We start from the raw sequence: 15878 nt of genomic DNA, 5'->3' as shown, positions 1-15878 counted from the left end.
TTTCCATGCAATTTCCCTTCTCTCTCCCTTTCCCTCCCACCTCTCATCCCTGTTTAATGTTAATCTTCTTCTCATGCTCCTCGACCCTACTCTGTTCTTAGTTACTCTCCTTATATCAAAGAAGACATTTGGCATTTGTTTTTTAGGGATTGATGATTTGCCCTTTTCTAATTGCTAGAGATGTTCAACATTTTTTCATATATTTGTTGATCATCTTCTGAGTAGTGACTGTTCAGTTCCTTGGCCCATTTATTGATTGGGTTATTTATTTATTTATTGGTGTTAAGATTTTTGAGTTCTTTATGTATTCTAGAGATTAGTGCTCTATCTGATGTGCATGTGGAAAGAATTTGTTCCCAATTAGTAGGCTCTCTGTTCATCTCACTGATTGTTTCTTTTGCTGAGAAGAAGTTTTTTAGTTTGAATCCATCCCATTTATTGATTCTTGATATTAAAATTGTGCTATAGGAGTCTTATTAAGGAAGTTGGGGGCTATTCTGACACGATGGAGATTTGGACCTACTTTTTCTTCTAATAGACACAGTGTCTCTGGTTTAATTCCTAGGTCCTTGATCCACTTTGAGTTGAGTTTTGTGCATGGTGAGAGAGAGGGGTTTAATTTCATTTTGTTGCATATGGATTTCCAATTTACCCAGCGCCATTTGTTGACGAGGCTATTTTTCTCCAATGTATGTTTTTGGTGCCTTTGTCAAATATAAAATAACTGTAATTATGTGGATTAGTCTCTGTGTTAGTCTCCTCTGTTCTGTACCAATGGTCTACAAGTCTATTTTGGTGCCAATACCATGCTGTTTTTGTTACTATTGCTCTGTAGTATAGTTAAAGGTCTGGTGTAGGGATGGTTCCCTGTTACACTCTTCTTGTTAAAGATTGTTTTAGTGATTCTGAGTCTCTTATTTTTCCAGATGAATTTCATGATTTCTTTTTCTTTTTCTGTGTCATTTGGATTTTGATTGGAATTGCATTAAATCTGTATAGTATTTTGGTAGTATGGTCATTTTGACAATATTAATTCTGCCTATCTAAGTACAAAGTAGATCTCTTATAAGGTCTTCTTCAGTTTCTTTCTTTAGCATTCTGTAGTTTTTGTTGTAGAGGTTTTTCACCTCTTTTGTTGATTCCCAAGTATTTTATTTTTTGTTGCTGTTGTAAATGGGGTAGTTATCCTCATTTCCCTTTCAGAGGATTTGTTACTGATATACAGAAATACCTTTGGTTTATGGTGTTGATTTTATTTCCTGCCACTTTGATTTCATTTACTAGTTCTAGAAGTTTTCTGGAATTTTTTGGGTTTTCTAGGTATAGAATCATATATCATCAGCAAATAGTGCTAATTGAGTTCTTCTTTACCTATCTGTATTCCTATAATTTCTCTAATTGTCCTGGCCAGTGTTTCAAGAACTATATTAAAGAGAAGTGGTGAAAGAGGGCATCCCTGTGTTACATTTTTTTTTTTTTTAAAGATGGAATGCTTTCAGTTTTTCTCTGTTTAGAATGATGTTGGCCTGAGGCTTAGCATAGATAGCTTTTACAATGTTGAGATATGTTCCTGTTATACCTAGTTTTTCTAGTGTTTTGAACATGAAGGGGTGCAGTATTTTGTCAAATGCTTTTTCTGCATCTATTGAGTTGATCATACGGTTCTTATCTTTAAGTTTATTGATGTGATGAATTACATTTATTGATTTCCATATGTTGAACCAACCTTGCATCCCTGGGATAAGCCCCACTTGATCGTGGTGTACTATCTTTTTGATATGTTTTTGTATTTGATTTGCCAGAATTTTATTGAGAATTTTTGCATCTATGTTCATTAGAGATATTTGTCTGAAGTTTTCTTTTCTTTGATGTGTCTTTGCCTGATTTTAGGATCAGGGTGATATTGGCCTCAAAGAATGAGTTTGGAAGTGCTTCATTTTTTTCTATTTCCTGAAATAAATTGAAGAGTATTGGTATTAGTTCATCTTTAAAGGTCTTGCAGAAGTTGGCTGTGTATCCATTTGGTCCTGGGCTTTTCTTGGTTGGTAGGCTTCTGATAGCTTCTTCTATTTCATCACTTGAAATTGATCTGTTTAAATTGTGTATATCATCCTGATTCAGTTTGGGCAAATCATATGACTCTAGAAATTTGTCGATGCCTTCAATATTTTCTATTTTATTGGAGTACAAGTTTTCAAAATAATTTCTAATTATATTCTATGTTTCTATAGTGTCTGTTGTGATATTTCCTTTTTTATCATGGATTTTAGTAATTTGAGTTTTCTCTCTCCTTCTCTCATTAACATGGCTAAGGAACTGTCTCTTATTTTTTCAAAGAACCAACTTTTTGACTTGTCAATTTTATTTCTTCTGTTTCAGTTTCATTGATTTCAGCTCTGATTTTAATTATTTCCAGTCTTCTACTTCTTTTGGTGTAGAATTGTTTTTCTTTTTCTAGGGCTTTAAGATGTAATGTTAAGTCATTTATTTGTTGACTTTTTGTTCTTTTAATGAGTGAACTTCATGCAATGAACCTTTTCTTCTGAGAACTGCCTTCATAGCATCCCAGAGATTTCAATATTTTGTATCTGTGTTCTCATTTTGAAGGGTGAAATACTCTATATATGTCAGTGAAGTCTAAGTTATTGATTGTATTAAGTTCTATAGTTTCTTTGTTCAGCTTTTGGTTGGAAGATCTATCCTGTGGTGAAAGAGGTGTGTTAAGTCACCCAAAATTATTGTGTTGTGGTCTGTATGACTCTTGAACTTGAGTAAAGTTTGTTTGATGAACATAGATGCTTTATTATTTGGGGCATGTATATTTGTATTAAGTCTTGTTGGTGTATGGTTCCCTTGAGCAGTATGTAGTGTCCTTCTTTATCTCTTTTGATTAACTTTAGTTTCAAGACTACTTTATTTAATATGAGGCTGGAAACCCATGCTTACTTCCGCAGTTCATGTGAGTGGTATGATTTTTCCCAACCCTTCACCTTCAGTCTGTGGATGTCTTTTTCTATAAGATGAGTCTCTTGGAGGCAGCATATTGTTGCGTAGGTTTTTTTTGATCCAGTCTGCCAGTCTATGTCTTTTGATTGGTAAGTTTAGGCTATTATCATTCAGGGTTATTGTTGAGACATGATTTGTATTCCCAGTCATTTTTGTTTATTTTTTGTATTTAATATGATTTGGTTTCTCCTCTGTTTTTCCTTTAGTGTAATCCCTCCCTCTGCTGATTTTTATCACTGCTTTTCATTTCCTCCTTGTGGAATATTTTGCTGAGGATGTTCTGTAGTGCAGGCTTTCTAGTTGTAAATTCTTTTAATTTTTTTTGTTTTTCATGGAAGATTTTTATTTCATTACAAATATAAAGCTTAGTTTTGCTGCCTATAAGATTCTTGGTTGGCATCTATTCTCTTTCAGAGCTTGGTGTATGTTGTTCCATGATCTCCTGGCTTTTGAGGGTCTGTGTTGAAAAAATCTGCTGAGATACGAATTGGTCTCCCTCTATATGTGATCAGATTCCTCTCTCTTGCGGCTTTTAAGATTCTATCCTTATTCTGTATGCTAGGCATTTTCATTATAATATGCTTTGGTGTAGATCTGTTGTGATTTTGTATATTTGGTGAAGAATTGCATTTTGAGTATGTTTTAATGTTAGTATTGACAAGAATTATAAATAGTTTGAGATGAAAGGATGACTCCACGACTTTTTGGCCAGGGTAGCTGGCTAAAGTGTTGGAGTTGCCATTGGCTGTGGTATGAGCAAGTTAAGAGAGGAGACAGTTTTAGGAACTCTAATCTGGACTGACATGATAGGCCTTTAAGGCATGTAGTGATGTAGCTCTGTCCCACAAGTAAGTATGGATGTAAGAGTTTAGAGGAGAGATATGACTACAGATAACAAGGATGGGGAATTTTTAGCATATCAGTGATATTTGCAAGTGTCAGATTGGATGTTATTACTTAAAAACCCAGTGTAAATAGAAAAGAGAAAGTAGTGTAAGGACCGAGGTTTGGGGTTCTCCAAATAGTTAATGAAATGGTGGTCTTATAATGAACAAGTATCTACAAATAAGTTTTTGATAATGATAAGTAGAGTTATGATTGAAAAGTGAAGTACTGCCGGGCCTGGTGGTGCACACCTGTTATCCCAGTGGCTTGGGAGGCTGAGACAGGAGGATCATGAGATCAAAGCCAACCTCAGCAAAAGTGAGGTGCTCAGCAACTCAGACCCTGCCTCTGTATAAAACACAATATAGTACTGGGGGTGTGGCTAAGTGGTATAGTGTCCCTGAGTTCAATCCCCGGTAACACCCTGCCCCCCTCTCCCCCAAAAAAGGTGAAGCACCAGCTCATTAACTTTCATATGCTTTCATTAAAATAGTCCTTTGGACAAAATCCTTACACCATGGGAGGACTACAGATACCCCCTGCCATAATCAGGAAAAAATGAAGTAACTAAAATTTTATTTTCTTCTATTAAGAATCTAGGAAGAAAATAAAATTTTAAGGGTTCCATATAAGTCTATGCAGATGAAAATTTTTTTCTGGCTGTAAAAACTATGTGAGAGGATTTAAGGCCATGATATGTGCGTATGTGATGGTTTGAAAACTGAGAAATGAGTGATGTGAATCCTTAAGTGACAGCAAGGAGGCAGAGGTATCTTGGCTGAGGAAAAGTCAAAAAGATGGAATGTAATCTGAAGAAGAATTTTTGCTAGGGAAGGAAAGTGGAAGGAAGAGACTTCGAATGAGGCAGGGTCTTCTTGGGACACAATAGAAAAGAAATGAGGTAGGTGCATAAGTTCTCTCCATACTAGTAAGGTTTTGATGGTGGCAGTATATGTTAAGCAGAATCACTTCTGTTAGTTGTCAGAAAGTTCCATACTTAAGGCAGCTTTAAATTTCCTTGTTATCAAATTAACTTTTATAGGCAATAACCATACTAATAATGAAACATGTTGCAAAAGAATGGTATGTATGCAGTTTGCCTAATGTGTCCTATTTCCATAACTAAAACAATTTTCCTTTGAGCCTTCTCCAGAAGAGGTCAGCAGAATCCTAGTTAATAGTTTGTGGGCTTATGGTACTTTGTTGACTTGCATTGTTTATCTTATTTTATTGTGGTGGTTTATTTATTTAGTGCTGGGTATATTGAACTCAGGTGCACTCCACCATTGAGCTACATCCCCAGTCCTTTTTATTTTTTGTTTTGAGACAGGGTCTTGATAAATTGCTGTGGCTGGTCTCAATCTTGGAATTCTCCTATTTCAGCCTCCCAAGGTGCTGGGATTAAAGGTTTGCACCGCTGTGCCTGGCTTGTGGTGGTAACATTTTGTTTTAGCACCTCAAAGTCTGTTCTTGAGCTTTTTAATTTCATTTTCAAGTCTAGAATTATGGTGTTTATTTAAATTTAACTACAGGTTTTATATAATGGAGCAAATGTTATATTTTTGTTTGAAGTCCTGTTTTTACTCATTTCTAGTATGTTCACAGGATGACATAAATGTGGCTGGTTGAAACAAAACTTGTTAAAAAATTGAGATTGAGATAATTAAAACAGTAAGCACTATTTTGCTAATGTGGAAATTATAACTGCTATAATCATTTTGATTTGTTTTTATTTTATTTGTGGTTCTGGGGATAAAACCCAGGGCCTTGTGAATGCCAGGCAAGTGCTGTACCACTGAACTGTTTTCCTAGTCTTGTTAATATTTTATTTAAGCATTATCTTAAAGTTTGTAATAAAAAATGAACCATAAGGGGCTAAGATTGTAGCTCAGTGGTAGAGCGCTTGCCTTGCATGCGTGAGGCACTAGGTTCGATCCATAGCACCACATAAAAATAAATAAAATAAAGATATTGTGTCCATCTACTACTAAAAGTGTGTGTGTGTGTGTGTGTTTACCGTAAGCCTGTTGTGGTATTTCATGTCTTGTGATGCCAGCTACTTGGGAGATCAAAGCAAGAGGATTGAGAGTTTGATGTAAATCTGGGCAGCATAACCAGACCCTAGTATCTTCCCTTCCTCCCTAAATTATGTATACTTTCAACATTTTAGCTCAATTTGTAACTGAATTTAGATGACCTCTAGTTACATTTTTTCATTAAGCCATATTTATAATTCGTATATATAATCTAGTAGTTTGCAGTTTCTATATATTTGAATTGGAGCCAGAACTTACAGACAATTTGAAAGCCATTAGATACCCATATATGTGGATCTTTGAGATTTTAAGACTTTTATTTTCATTCTTTTTACTGTAATTCTATAGCACATGCTTATGTTTTCAGAGACTGTCTTTAGCAAGTTTTCTAAAGCTGTGAACTTAGTTTTCATATGAGCAATCCCCTAGAATGGGATTTGGTGTGCATCACTGCCAGGTGCCTAGGGTCTGATCTGTGACAGCCATTTCTTCTGCAAATTGCAGTGCTGTTGGTACAAAGCACAGAGAGTTTATTATTCTGAAAAATTAGAGATCAGAAATCAGAAAGTGTCTTTTATATGTCTCATAGTTTGGGAAGTGAGTCTTAACATGAGGTTGAAGTTCAAGGCAGAAAAATGTAAAATGAAAACCTAAAACTAAATGAGACTTGACAAGCCAGATCCTGAATGATTTGGGCATCATAATAAGATTACCTTGTCTTAAAGTGCTCAGGAGAAGTTCTGTAAAATTGTAGTCAGGGAAGTGGTACTACTATTTCATCTGTGCTTTGGACCAGGCACTCTGGGAACTGAGTGGAGAATGGTTTGGGGAACCCGAAGAAGTCTAGAAGATTGAAGAACTGAACTTTGGTTATGGTGACTTGGGTGGAGATAATGATTAAAAAAAAAAAAAAGTAACTACTAGTAACTACTAGGTCTATAAGTTTGGATTTTTGTTCTCCCTTTTGAGGGCCAGAGTGTCCAAAGGTTTTCATTGTAACATGAATATCCTTAAGCTTTTTCTAAATTCAAGCTTGTTTCTTTAGGATGAATTTCTGAAAGTTTAGTTAATTCAATTTATAATAAACACTGCTACTGCTATATTTAGTATGAAACAAGAATCTGTAGGATAGATTTCTGTGTCTTAGAAGTTTCAGTCTTGCAGGAAAGAGGGTTGAGTGCGATAGTATCTTGTGTAGGGTTTGGACGCTTAAAGTTCTTAAATAGGGGCAAAAGTGCTTTTTAACAGTACAGGAGAATGATATTTTACAACTTATTTTATGATTTCTTTTTATATCATTACTAGGTAATAGCTAAGAGAAAAGAGGATTCTGGAAAGATAAAACTTTTGCTTCATTGGATGCCTGAAGACATGTAAGTATTTGAAATATTATTTGTAACTAATGGACGTATATTACACTTTTATTAAAATCTTTTTTGGTACTGAGGATTGAACCCAGGGGAATTTAACCACTGGGCTGCATCCTCAGCCCCTCTTATTTTTTATTTTGAGACAGGGTCCTGCTAAGTTGCTGAGGCTGGTCTTGAATTTGTGATCCTCCTGCTGCAGCCTCCCAAGTTGCTGGATTATAGGTGTGTGCCACCATGCCCTGCTTTATTAAAGTCTTAAGCACAATAATTACTCAGCTTATTAAAAAGATTTAGAGGAACCAAACGGTATAGTGTTTTGAGGTTATCAGGATTAAAGAGAGAATCTGAAAGGTATATGAGTGCATAGCTCAAGTTATAAGCTTGAAAACCTTAGCTTTTTATTGTTTTCAGTAAAATTAGTTTAATCATTTTTAGTATTTATTAGGAATTTTAATAACTTCCAAGCAGTATGGAATCATCCTGAGCCATGCTTTTGTTTCAATGATTTTTTTTTTATAGAAAATTTCTAAATGTCTTTCAGCACATAATATTTTATAGAAAAACTACTGTTGCAGGGCACAGTGGCACACACCTGTAATCCCAGCGGCTCAAGAAGTAGAGGTAGGAGGATCATAAGTTCAAAGCCAGCTTTGACAACTTAGTGAGGCCCTGAGCAACTTAGCAAGACCCCATCTCAAAATAAAAAATAAAATGGGCTGGGGATGTGGCTCAGTGGTTAAGTGGCCCTGGTTCAATCCCCTGGTACAAGATAAAGAAAAGAAAAACTATTGTCCATTTTTTCTAACAATGATTACATTTTTCTTTGAGTTTTATTATCCATCTAGAGTATTCCTTATCTATATGTTCCTAAATTTATAAATTTCCATTTATCTTTGTATTAAAATTTTGTTACAAAAAGTTAATGAAGGTGTATCATAAAATGTTGGACAAAGCCTGATGAGCATCCAGAATAGTATAAATTTAAACGAAGAGAATTTTATTGTATATGCCTACTTCAGTAATTAGCAGTATATGGCTAATATTTGCCCTTGTTATTTTTTTCTGCAATGTTTTTTAACTCACTTCTTAGGAGATGTTAATATGAGTATTATATGAATAAAAAGTGTTTAAATAGATTTTGAAATTTACAGTTTAAATTTAATTCACAAGTTTGTTTTAACTTTTGAATTCTGTGATTATCATACTTCTTTAGTATGTGGAAAACATTTTTCACAGTTCTCTCCCTGCTCTATTGCCCTACACACACACATCCACACCCTGTATTGGTTTTGTGGACATGGTATTTATTTAATTAATTCCTTTTTGCTAAATGTTGACTTTAATTTTTAGCTTCTCAAAAGATATGAAAATCTCTTATTTATTATAAATCATGCATAATGTTAAGATTTTTTTTTTAAAAAAAATAGGAATTACCCCCTCTGAAAACAGTTTGTAATCCCTGTACTATATTAATGAGCTTATTTCTCTGGCTTATTATCAATACTGGCTCTGTTTTTCTCATTGCTGGGCATCAAATCTAGAGCCTTATTTGTGCTCTACTTCTGAGCTACATCTCAATTCTCAATACTGGCTGTTATCATTCCCTTTTACATTTTGTGTTTTTTAAATTACAGTAATTATAAATTACTGTAATTATAAAACTCTTCTTATCTTTAGCAAATTGATGGCTGGTGTCCTTTATCTCTCCCAAAATGGAAAAGAAGTAATCCAAATATCAAAATGCTTTCTTAAAAAATTTTTTTTAAGGATTAAATTCTTTGAAATCAGATTTTGGTCACTTATATACATTTTCCCTTCCTTTTAAGTGGAATTAGGTTTTTTGGGATTTTCCTTAAGGAGATGCCACATTCCCCTAGCACCAAACTCAAGAATGAATTTTATGTAGTGAGTTAAAAGCCAGGCAGTGTGTTATCACTTTACCACCAAAAATTCCTTGTTCATCCCTAAATTCATTTTTAAAATTTAATGGTACTCCCCCACCTCACCTTTTTTTTTTAATTAATCTGAAATTCCATATCGTGCTACCATGTTGATGGCTGAGCTTTGGGAAATTTGTTAATGTAGATGGCCCTATTAGACTTGTAGGAAAGGCTGGAGAATGTGAAGGCATCTGAAAGATAAATCTGAAGTTACTGCATTTTTTATTGTTGACTTTTTTTTTTTTTTTTAATTTACAGTCTGCCAGATGTATGGGTGAATGAAAGTGAACGACATCAATTAAAAACAAAAGTAGTTCATTTATCAAAGTTACCCAAAGATACTGCCTTGCTTTTGGACCCAAACATATACAGGTAATTTATTTTTTTATTTCAGGCTTTATTTTTTGGATTGTAATCTTAAGTTTTGTTTAATTTTAGACTTTTAAAAAAATTTTTTGATAATAGGCATTTAACCTCAGGGTGCTTAACTACTGAGCCACATCTCCAGCTTTTTTTATTTTGTGATAGGGTCTTACTAAGTTGTTTAGGACCTCATTAAATTGCTGAGGTGGTGATTCTCCTGCCTCAGCCTCCTGAATTGGACCACCATGCCTGGTAGAATTTATTTTTAACTATAGATTGAACATCTTTTATACAGAATACTTAGAAACATAAGTGTTTGACATGTCAGAGTTTGTGTTTTGCTTTTTCAATTTTGGAATATTTGTATAGGTAATATCAGCTGGGTATATCTAATCTGAAAATCTAAAATTGATATGTTTCAAAGCCCAAAATTTTTCAGAATCATGTTGGTACTAAAGATTTCAGATTTCAAAATATTTTGGATTTTTTGGATCTAGGGGTAGCTAATATATGCAGTTTTTTTTTAAAAAATGGGATTTCACATAAGGGTGCCCTACCATTGAGCTGTTACACCGCAACACTTTTTAAATTTTTATCATTGAGATGGCATGTTGCTAAGTTTACAAGACGGGACTTCAACTTGTGATCTTCCTGCCTCAGCTCCTCCAAGTCGTTGAGATTATAGGCATGCACCACACCTCCAGGCCTTGTGCTGAATTTCAGTACTAAGTGTACCTTTCTTGTGTTTTTCCCTCATCCCCAGGTATGTGTGTGTGTGAGGGGTGGATACTGAGACTTGAACCTGGGGGTGCTTTACCACTGAGTTTTATCCCTAGCTTCAGGCACCACCCTCTCTCCCCAGCATTTTGAGACAGGTCCTCGCCAAGTGGTTGAGGCTTGTCTTCAACTTGCAATCCTCCTGTCTCAGCCTCCCAAGTTACTGAGTTTAAATGTGTGCACCATTGCTACTGTCTTCTGGTACTTTTTTATGTAGAAATGACTTCATAATAAGTTATGAATTATAAAATCCAGAAAGACAATATTCTCGTAAAGTTTATATGCCTGTTTAAGTAGATTAGATTACAATATACAAATATTTGCAATTAAGTGCCTTTTGCTTAAATACGTAATCATTTATATATCTGATTTGTTTTTTTGGTTGGTTGGGGGCCTAAATTGGTGGTCCCGTCCAACCCCCCCCCCCCCCTTTTTAAGGTTTAAGCTTGAAACAGGGTCTGAGTTGCTTAGGGTCTCACTAAATTGCTAAGACTGGCCTTGGCCTTGAACTGAGATCCCCCTGCCTCAGCTTCCCAAGCTGGAACATGATGCCCAGTTGACTGTGTGTGGTTTTTTTAAAAAACTTTCCTCAAACTTCAGAAGAACAGTTTAAATATTATTGTTTTTCTTAAGAGGTGTCTCAGTGTTCACATTTTTAATCATTTTTCTGACTTGAACTTTGCTTTAGTGTGTTGTGCTAATGAAGGTATGGGTAAGGGGAGAAGAGACCAACATTGCTATGTGCTAAGTCACTTTGCTAGATGCTTTACATACATATACTTCTTCTTCACAGTAACTCTTTGAATTAGGTGGTACTATTTTACAGATTGGAAAACAGTTAAGAGTTTAAATAGTTCAAATGCTGAAGGTTACATAGATAGTATTTGGTTGAACTCCTTATTGTGTCTATCCAAATGACATATGCTAGGGTGATTGAAAAGGTGGTAAAAATGCTTTAAAGTAATTTTTTAAAGGCACTCAATGAAAGAACTTTATGTGTTTTTTAATGAAATTTTAATTGAATATGTATTTTGCATAGGATTAGGCTTGACATGAATAAGATAACATAATAATTGATAATTCTCAAATGTAGATTTTTAACTATCATGATGTTAGCTAATTTTATAGTAATCGAACATTTCAAAGGTTCTGTTAATTCCATGACTCAACTTTTTGGAAAGTTATTCACTATATCAGGATTCCATATGACTTGCCATGTGGTAACATTGAATTTGAGTTTTTTCTAATAACAAAAATTAAAAAAAAAATTATCCTTTGGCAAGGGTGCCGAGTGTAGTGAAATTTGTTCTGTGTATGATGTGGTAGATTCTGAAGGAAAGGGAAATTCATTGTCGACAGTATGGAGAAATCTACTACTAGAATATGGAAAAGTTAACAATTTGCCCATGTATAAAGAAAATAATGGAGTATTCTTTATTTACTAGCACCTAGTTTAGAATTTATTTGTGTAGTATTGGGTTGTAATTGATATTAATCTGTGATTACAACCTGTATTGTAATTCTCCCTTTCCCTTCTTCCTTTCACATCAATCAGCTTGTTTTTTTGTTCTTGTGTTATGTGGTAGGCGATTTAAATACTTTATTGAAAGTGACTTAACAAGATATCATACAAGCTTAGAATTGATATTCAAAAGTTCTTAGGAGCAGTAATTGATGTTCTCATGGTGTGTGATTTGGAAATGAGAATGCTCTTAAGATGTATTAGATGCTTCTGTGGATTTAATGTTTCCTAACTGTACCCCAGAAAATCCAGGATTTAATTTTGAACAAATTTTTGTTCTTCTGTTAAAGAAGCTTCATCATTACCCTGGTATGGCATTATTACCTAAATTTCTAGATTTTGACTAGGAATACCAATGAAATTAATTGTGAAATTAAGTAAAAGGGAAAAACAATTATCATAAATCTGTCAGAATGAAAGTATGATAAGTCTTCCAGAAATATATGTAACTTCAAAATGGATCCAGAAAGAAAATTTATTTGGGATTTTTGAACATCAGTTTTAAAGAAGTAGTAGTTGAATAAAGCCCATGTGTTAAACTTAGAATTCTTTTTAGCAGGATATATGAAAAAGATTTACTAAAAAGCTGTCTTATGTAACTAAATTTGTTTCCATCATATGCAGATGTTTTAGAAATAAATTGCTCATTTTTTTTTTTTTTTAAGATGAGTTTTGCTATATTGCCCAGGCTGGCCTCAGAACTCTTGGGCTCAAATGATACTCTTGCTTCAGCTTCCTGTGTAGCTGAAAATATAGATGTGTACCACCATGGGGAATTAACTTTTTTCCCCCTGACTGTATAGTATTTGTTATTTATTTATATCTCTAAATACACATAGTGCTTGACAAATATGTAGAAAGACAAGTGTAGAAATAGCTTTTAATGATGATCTATATTTGTAGAAATGCCTGTATATTACAGATATTTTTAATGTCTCTCTTTTGAACTACTCAGTGTATTTATTTCATTTGAATAAAAGAAAATTCCTTTTTCTCTTTTTCTAGAACAATGCCGCAGAAGAGGTTGAAGAGGTAAAAAATAAATAAATACATAAAAAAGCAAACAAGCGGGGACACCTGCAGTCTTAGTCACTGACAATGGGTTTAGGAAAAGTTGCACATTAGAGTCAACCCCCTTCCTCTTTTTTTTTTTTTTTTAATTCAGTATTTAGAATAATATTTATGCTTAGTGTAAACATTCTGTGAATGAAGTAGACTCTTCTGTGGAATATATTAATATATTACTGTATATCCACATTTTCATGGAATGGTACTGTGGGAGACTGAGCAAACACTCTTCTGGCAACGTAGTGGAACAGCTTCTTAAAGGCTTTGCATGCTTGCTGCTTTAAGCTTTTTTTTTCTTCCCTCTAGTGATTACAATAGTTTTATTGGAAAGAAAAACAATTACAACATGTGCCCTTACAAATACCAAAAACACTGTAAGGATATTTGTCTTGACAGTGTCTATTGATTTGAAGTCATATTAGGAAATATTTAGAGTGAAAATAATCAAGAGATAATTAATCTTTCAATTATGATAAATAGATGTGATTGGTTGCCATTTGTGTTCTTTTGCAGAACTCTGATAAGAAAAGTGTTCAATTTGTATTTAAGCAAACAGTGAACCGACATTTGCAATCAACTAAAAATTCGTCTTTCGAATTAGGGCTGAAAATTACTGTTAAAGAGTGTTGCAGTATGTCTGGTGACTCCCTTTTCAGGACTAGGGTTTTCTCATGGAGTACAGTATGTTAATATTTACCTATATAACTAATCTGTTAACGGTTTTTGAAAAACCTCTATTTCAAATTTGAATATAATCTTCATATTTTCATTTAACCTATATGACTCTAATTTTTTTTTCTGAGGAAAGCATTTGGTTTTTGAGTTGTTCTTTCTTAATATAAGAAAAATTGTATTTTTTTTAAGAGTATCTTCAAACTGAATCCTTTATGCACCAAAGTTGGTTTTGAAAAGGAAAATAAAATCACTTTCTTGCTTGGTTAGCAAGAAGCCATATGGAATTTTTTTTAACTTACAGAAATGGAAATATGTGTAACTTGTTAGTATTGTATCAAACAAATGTTGCATAGAGATAATAGAACATTGCTTGTAAATAATTCAGCAGATTTGTAATATATTTTTATATTATGAAATGTACTGTAGATGTTTTTCTAGAGGCATGAAAGTTAAAAATGTATATATTATGGTAGAAATAATATTGAAGGATATTGTAATTCACTAGTGCTGCCAGAGGAATTGTTAATAAAGCACCTTCTTTAACAATAAATGTCTTTTGCAGACTTAAGGGACTATGTACTACTGTTAATATCTATAAGAACAAAACACATTGAACATCCTTCCAGAAAGTCTTTGAGGGAGGACCTATACCCATAATAGAATTATGGCACTCATTTCTGACAGTGACCGTGAAATCAATTTCCTTACTGTAGGAAGGACATATTGTAAAGTATGTGGTTATATGCAGTCAAACTGCAAAAAATACTCCTGATTGAGGAGTTTTCACTTTACTACAGTGATATAAAAACCAGCAGTTTTTACAAAAATTTTTTAAAGAAAGAATAGACAAAAATATAGATTAAACCTTTGGTTCCAAAATGGGAAAGGTTCCATGATGCATAAATCATTTCTCGTTTGCTTTAAAAATAAAAAATAGTAAAAATTATGGGAGACTTTATTCGTTAACAGTGGGATAAAGAGTTATATACATGAAATGAGTCATATAAAATTAAATGAAGTGCAAATAAAAGCACTGCTACTAGAAGACATTCTGGAAAGGTTGTTTAATAAGGGTATTATCCATATGATCTGTAGCAAATGTGATTTTTATTTTTAAAAGGAAAAAAGCAGTGTGTTTTCTATTTTTTTTTTGTTTTCCTTTGCTTAAGCACTTCATCAATTGCTTTATTCTGTATCTGCGAAGTAATCTGCAATCTTTTTTGTTCTTTTAAAAATTTGATTTGTTAAAAAATTGCCAAATAGAAATGTTTCAGATATATAGTTTGTACTTGTATTTTTATTTTATTGCCTCATGTTCTTGTAAGTCATTCTTAATTGACCGATGATTGTAGACCTTGCTTGAGTATTTTTTCTAATAAAACAAAGCAAATCACATTTAGCTTCAAATTGTAGCAATTCAATTAAATTTTAAAAATAACATTTAAAAATATCCATTCAATACTTTCTTTAGGGGCACAGTAATAAATTAGTTTTCTTCATTGTATAGAAATAGATATCAAAATCAAATTTCTTAGTTATTGATTAGCTTCTGTGTTCTCATTTTTTGCTGCTTATCTGACACTAATATTAGCACACCAAAAAGAACGTGGAGTTAAAAATGAGTTTTGTAACTTGTATGTGTACATATATGCACACACATTCAATTGTGACTGGAAAATAAGTGAAAATTTTAATCTGTAACATATATTTATTAATGTTTAGTCATCTAAATTGTATTTATAATATGATTCCTGAAATAATCAGTCTCACTCAAAATCCATGTGCAGTTTAGTTAGGGCAAATTACAATCTACAGACGTGACATTTATTTACATGTTGTTTGTAAATACTTTCTTCCTGTAGTGGTAGAGTTGAATATTGAAATCAATAGGACCTACCAGCCTGTAATACGTACTGTCTGGTCCTTTAAGAAAAAGTTTGCTAATTACTTTCTAGTTGATATGTCTTTTTTTTTTTTTTTTTAAATAGACAACAGAACTTGCATTTTAATATGATAATGTTGATTTTTGATAATGAACTAGTATATTAAATTTTAGTGAAAGCTTTTTAATATAGTTTAAAGTAAATATTGCCATATTAGGTACATGCACAAATGGTGTTATGGGAACTTTTATGTTGGGTTTCTTAATAGTTAACAATAATCCATTATTTCACCATTTGTATTTTTATATTTTGTTTTATAAAATAGGATTAAATGAGATTTTGTAAATCAGATT

General features: G+C 33.1%; 1 protein-coding gene across 1 annotated transcript in view; it reads left to right on the top strand.

Moving 5' to 3' along the window:
* The window catches only part of Aebp2 (AE binding protein 2), an 81012-nt gene extending 65385 nt beyond the window's left edge, over positions 1 to 15627 (top strand). Inside the window, exons 6-9 of the mRNA XM_027955994.2 lie at positions 7233 to 7300; positions 9496 to 9609; positions 12905 to 12931; positions 13481 to 15627. Of these exons, the coding sequence (XP_027811795.1) occupies positions 7233 to 7300; positions 9496 to 9609; positions 12905 to 12931; positions 13481 to 13526 (255 nt within the window). The 3' untranslated portion in view covers positions 13527 to 15627. The remainder of the gene's footprint in view (positions 1 to 7232; positions 7301 to 9495; positions 9610 to 12904; positions 12932 to 13480) is intronic.
* Positions 15628 to 15878: the final 251 nt, after the last annotated feature.

Source organism: Marmota flaviventris, chromosome 3 (assembly GCF_047511675.1).
Source record: "Marmota flaviventris isolate mMarFla1 chromosome 3, mMarFla1.hap1, whole genome shotgun sequence".
In the NCBI taxonomy this organism is placed as follows: Eukaryota; Metazoa; Chordata; class Mammalia; order Rodentia; family Sciuridae; genus Marmota; species Marmota flaviventris.
Note: the sequence above shows the minus strand (reverse complement) of the source record. Positions and strands in the feature narration are given on the sequence as shown.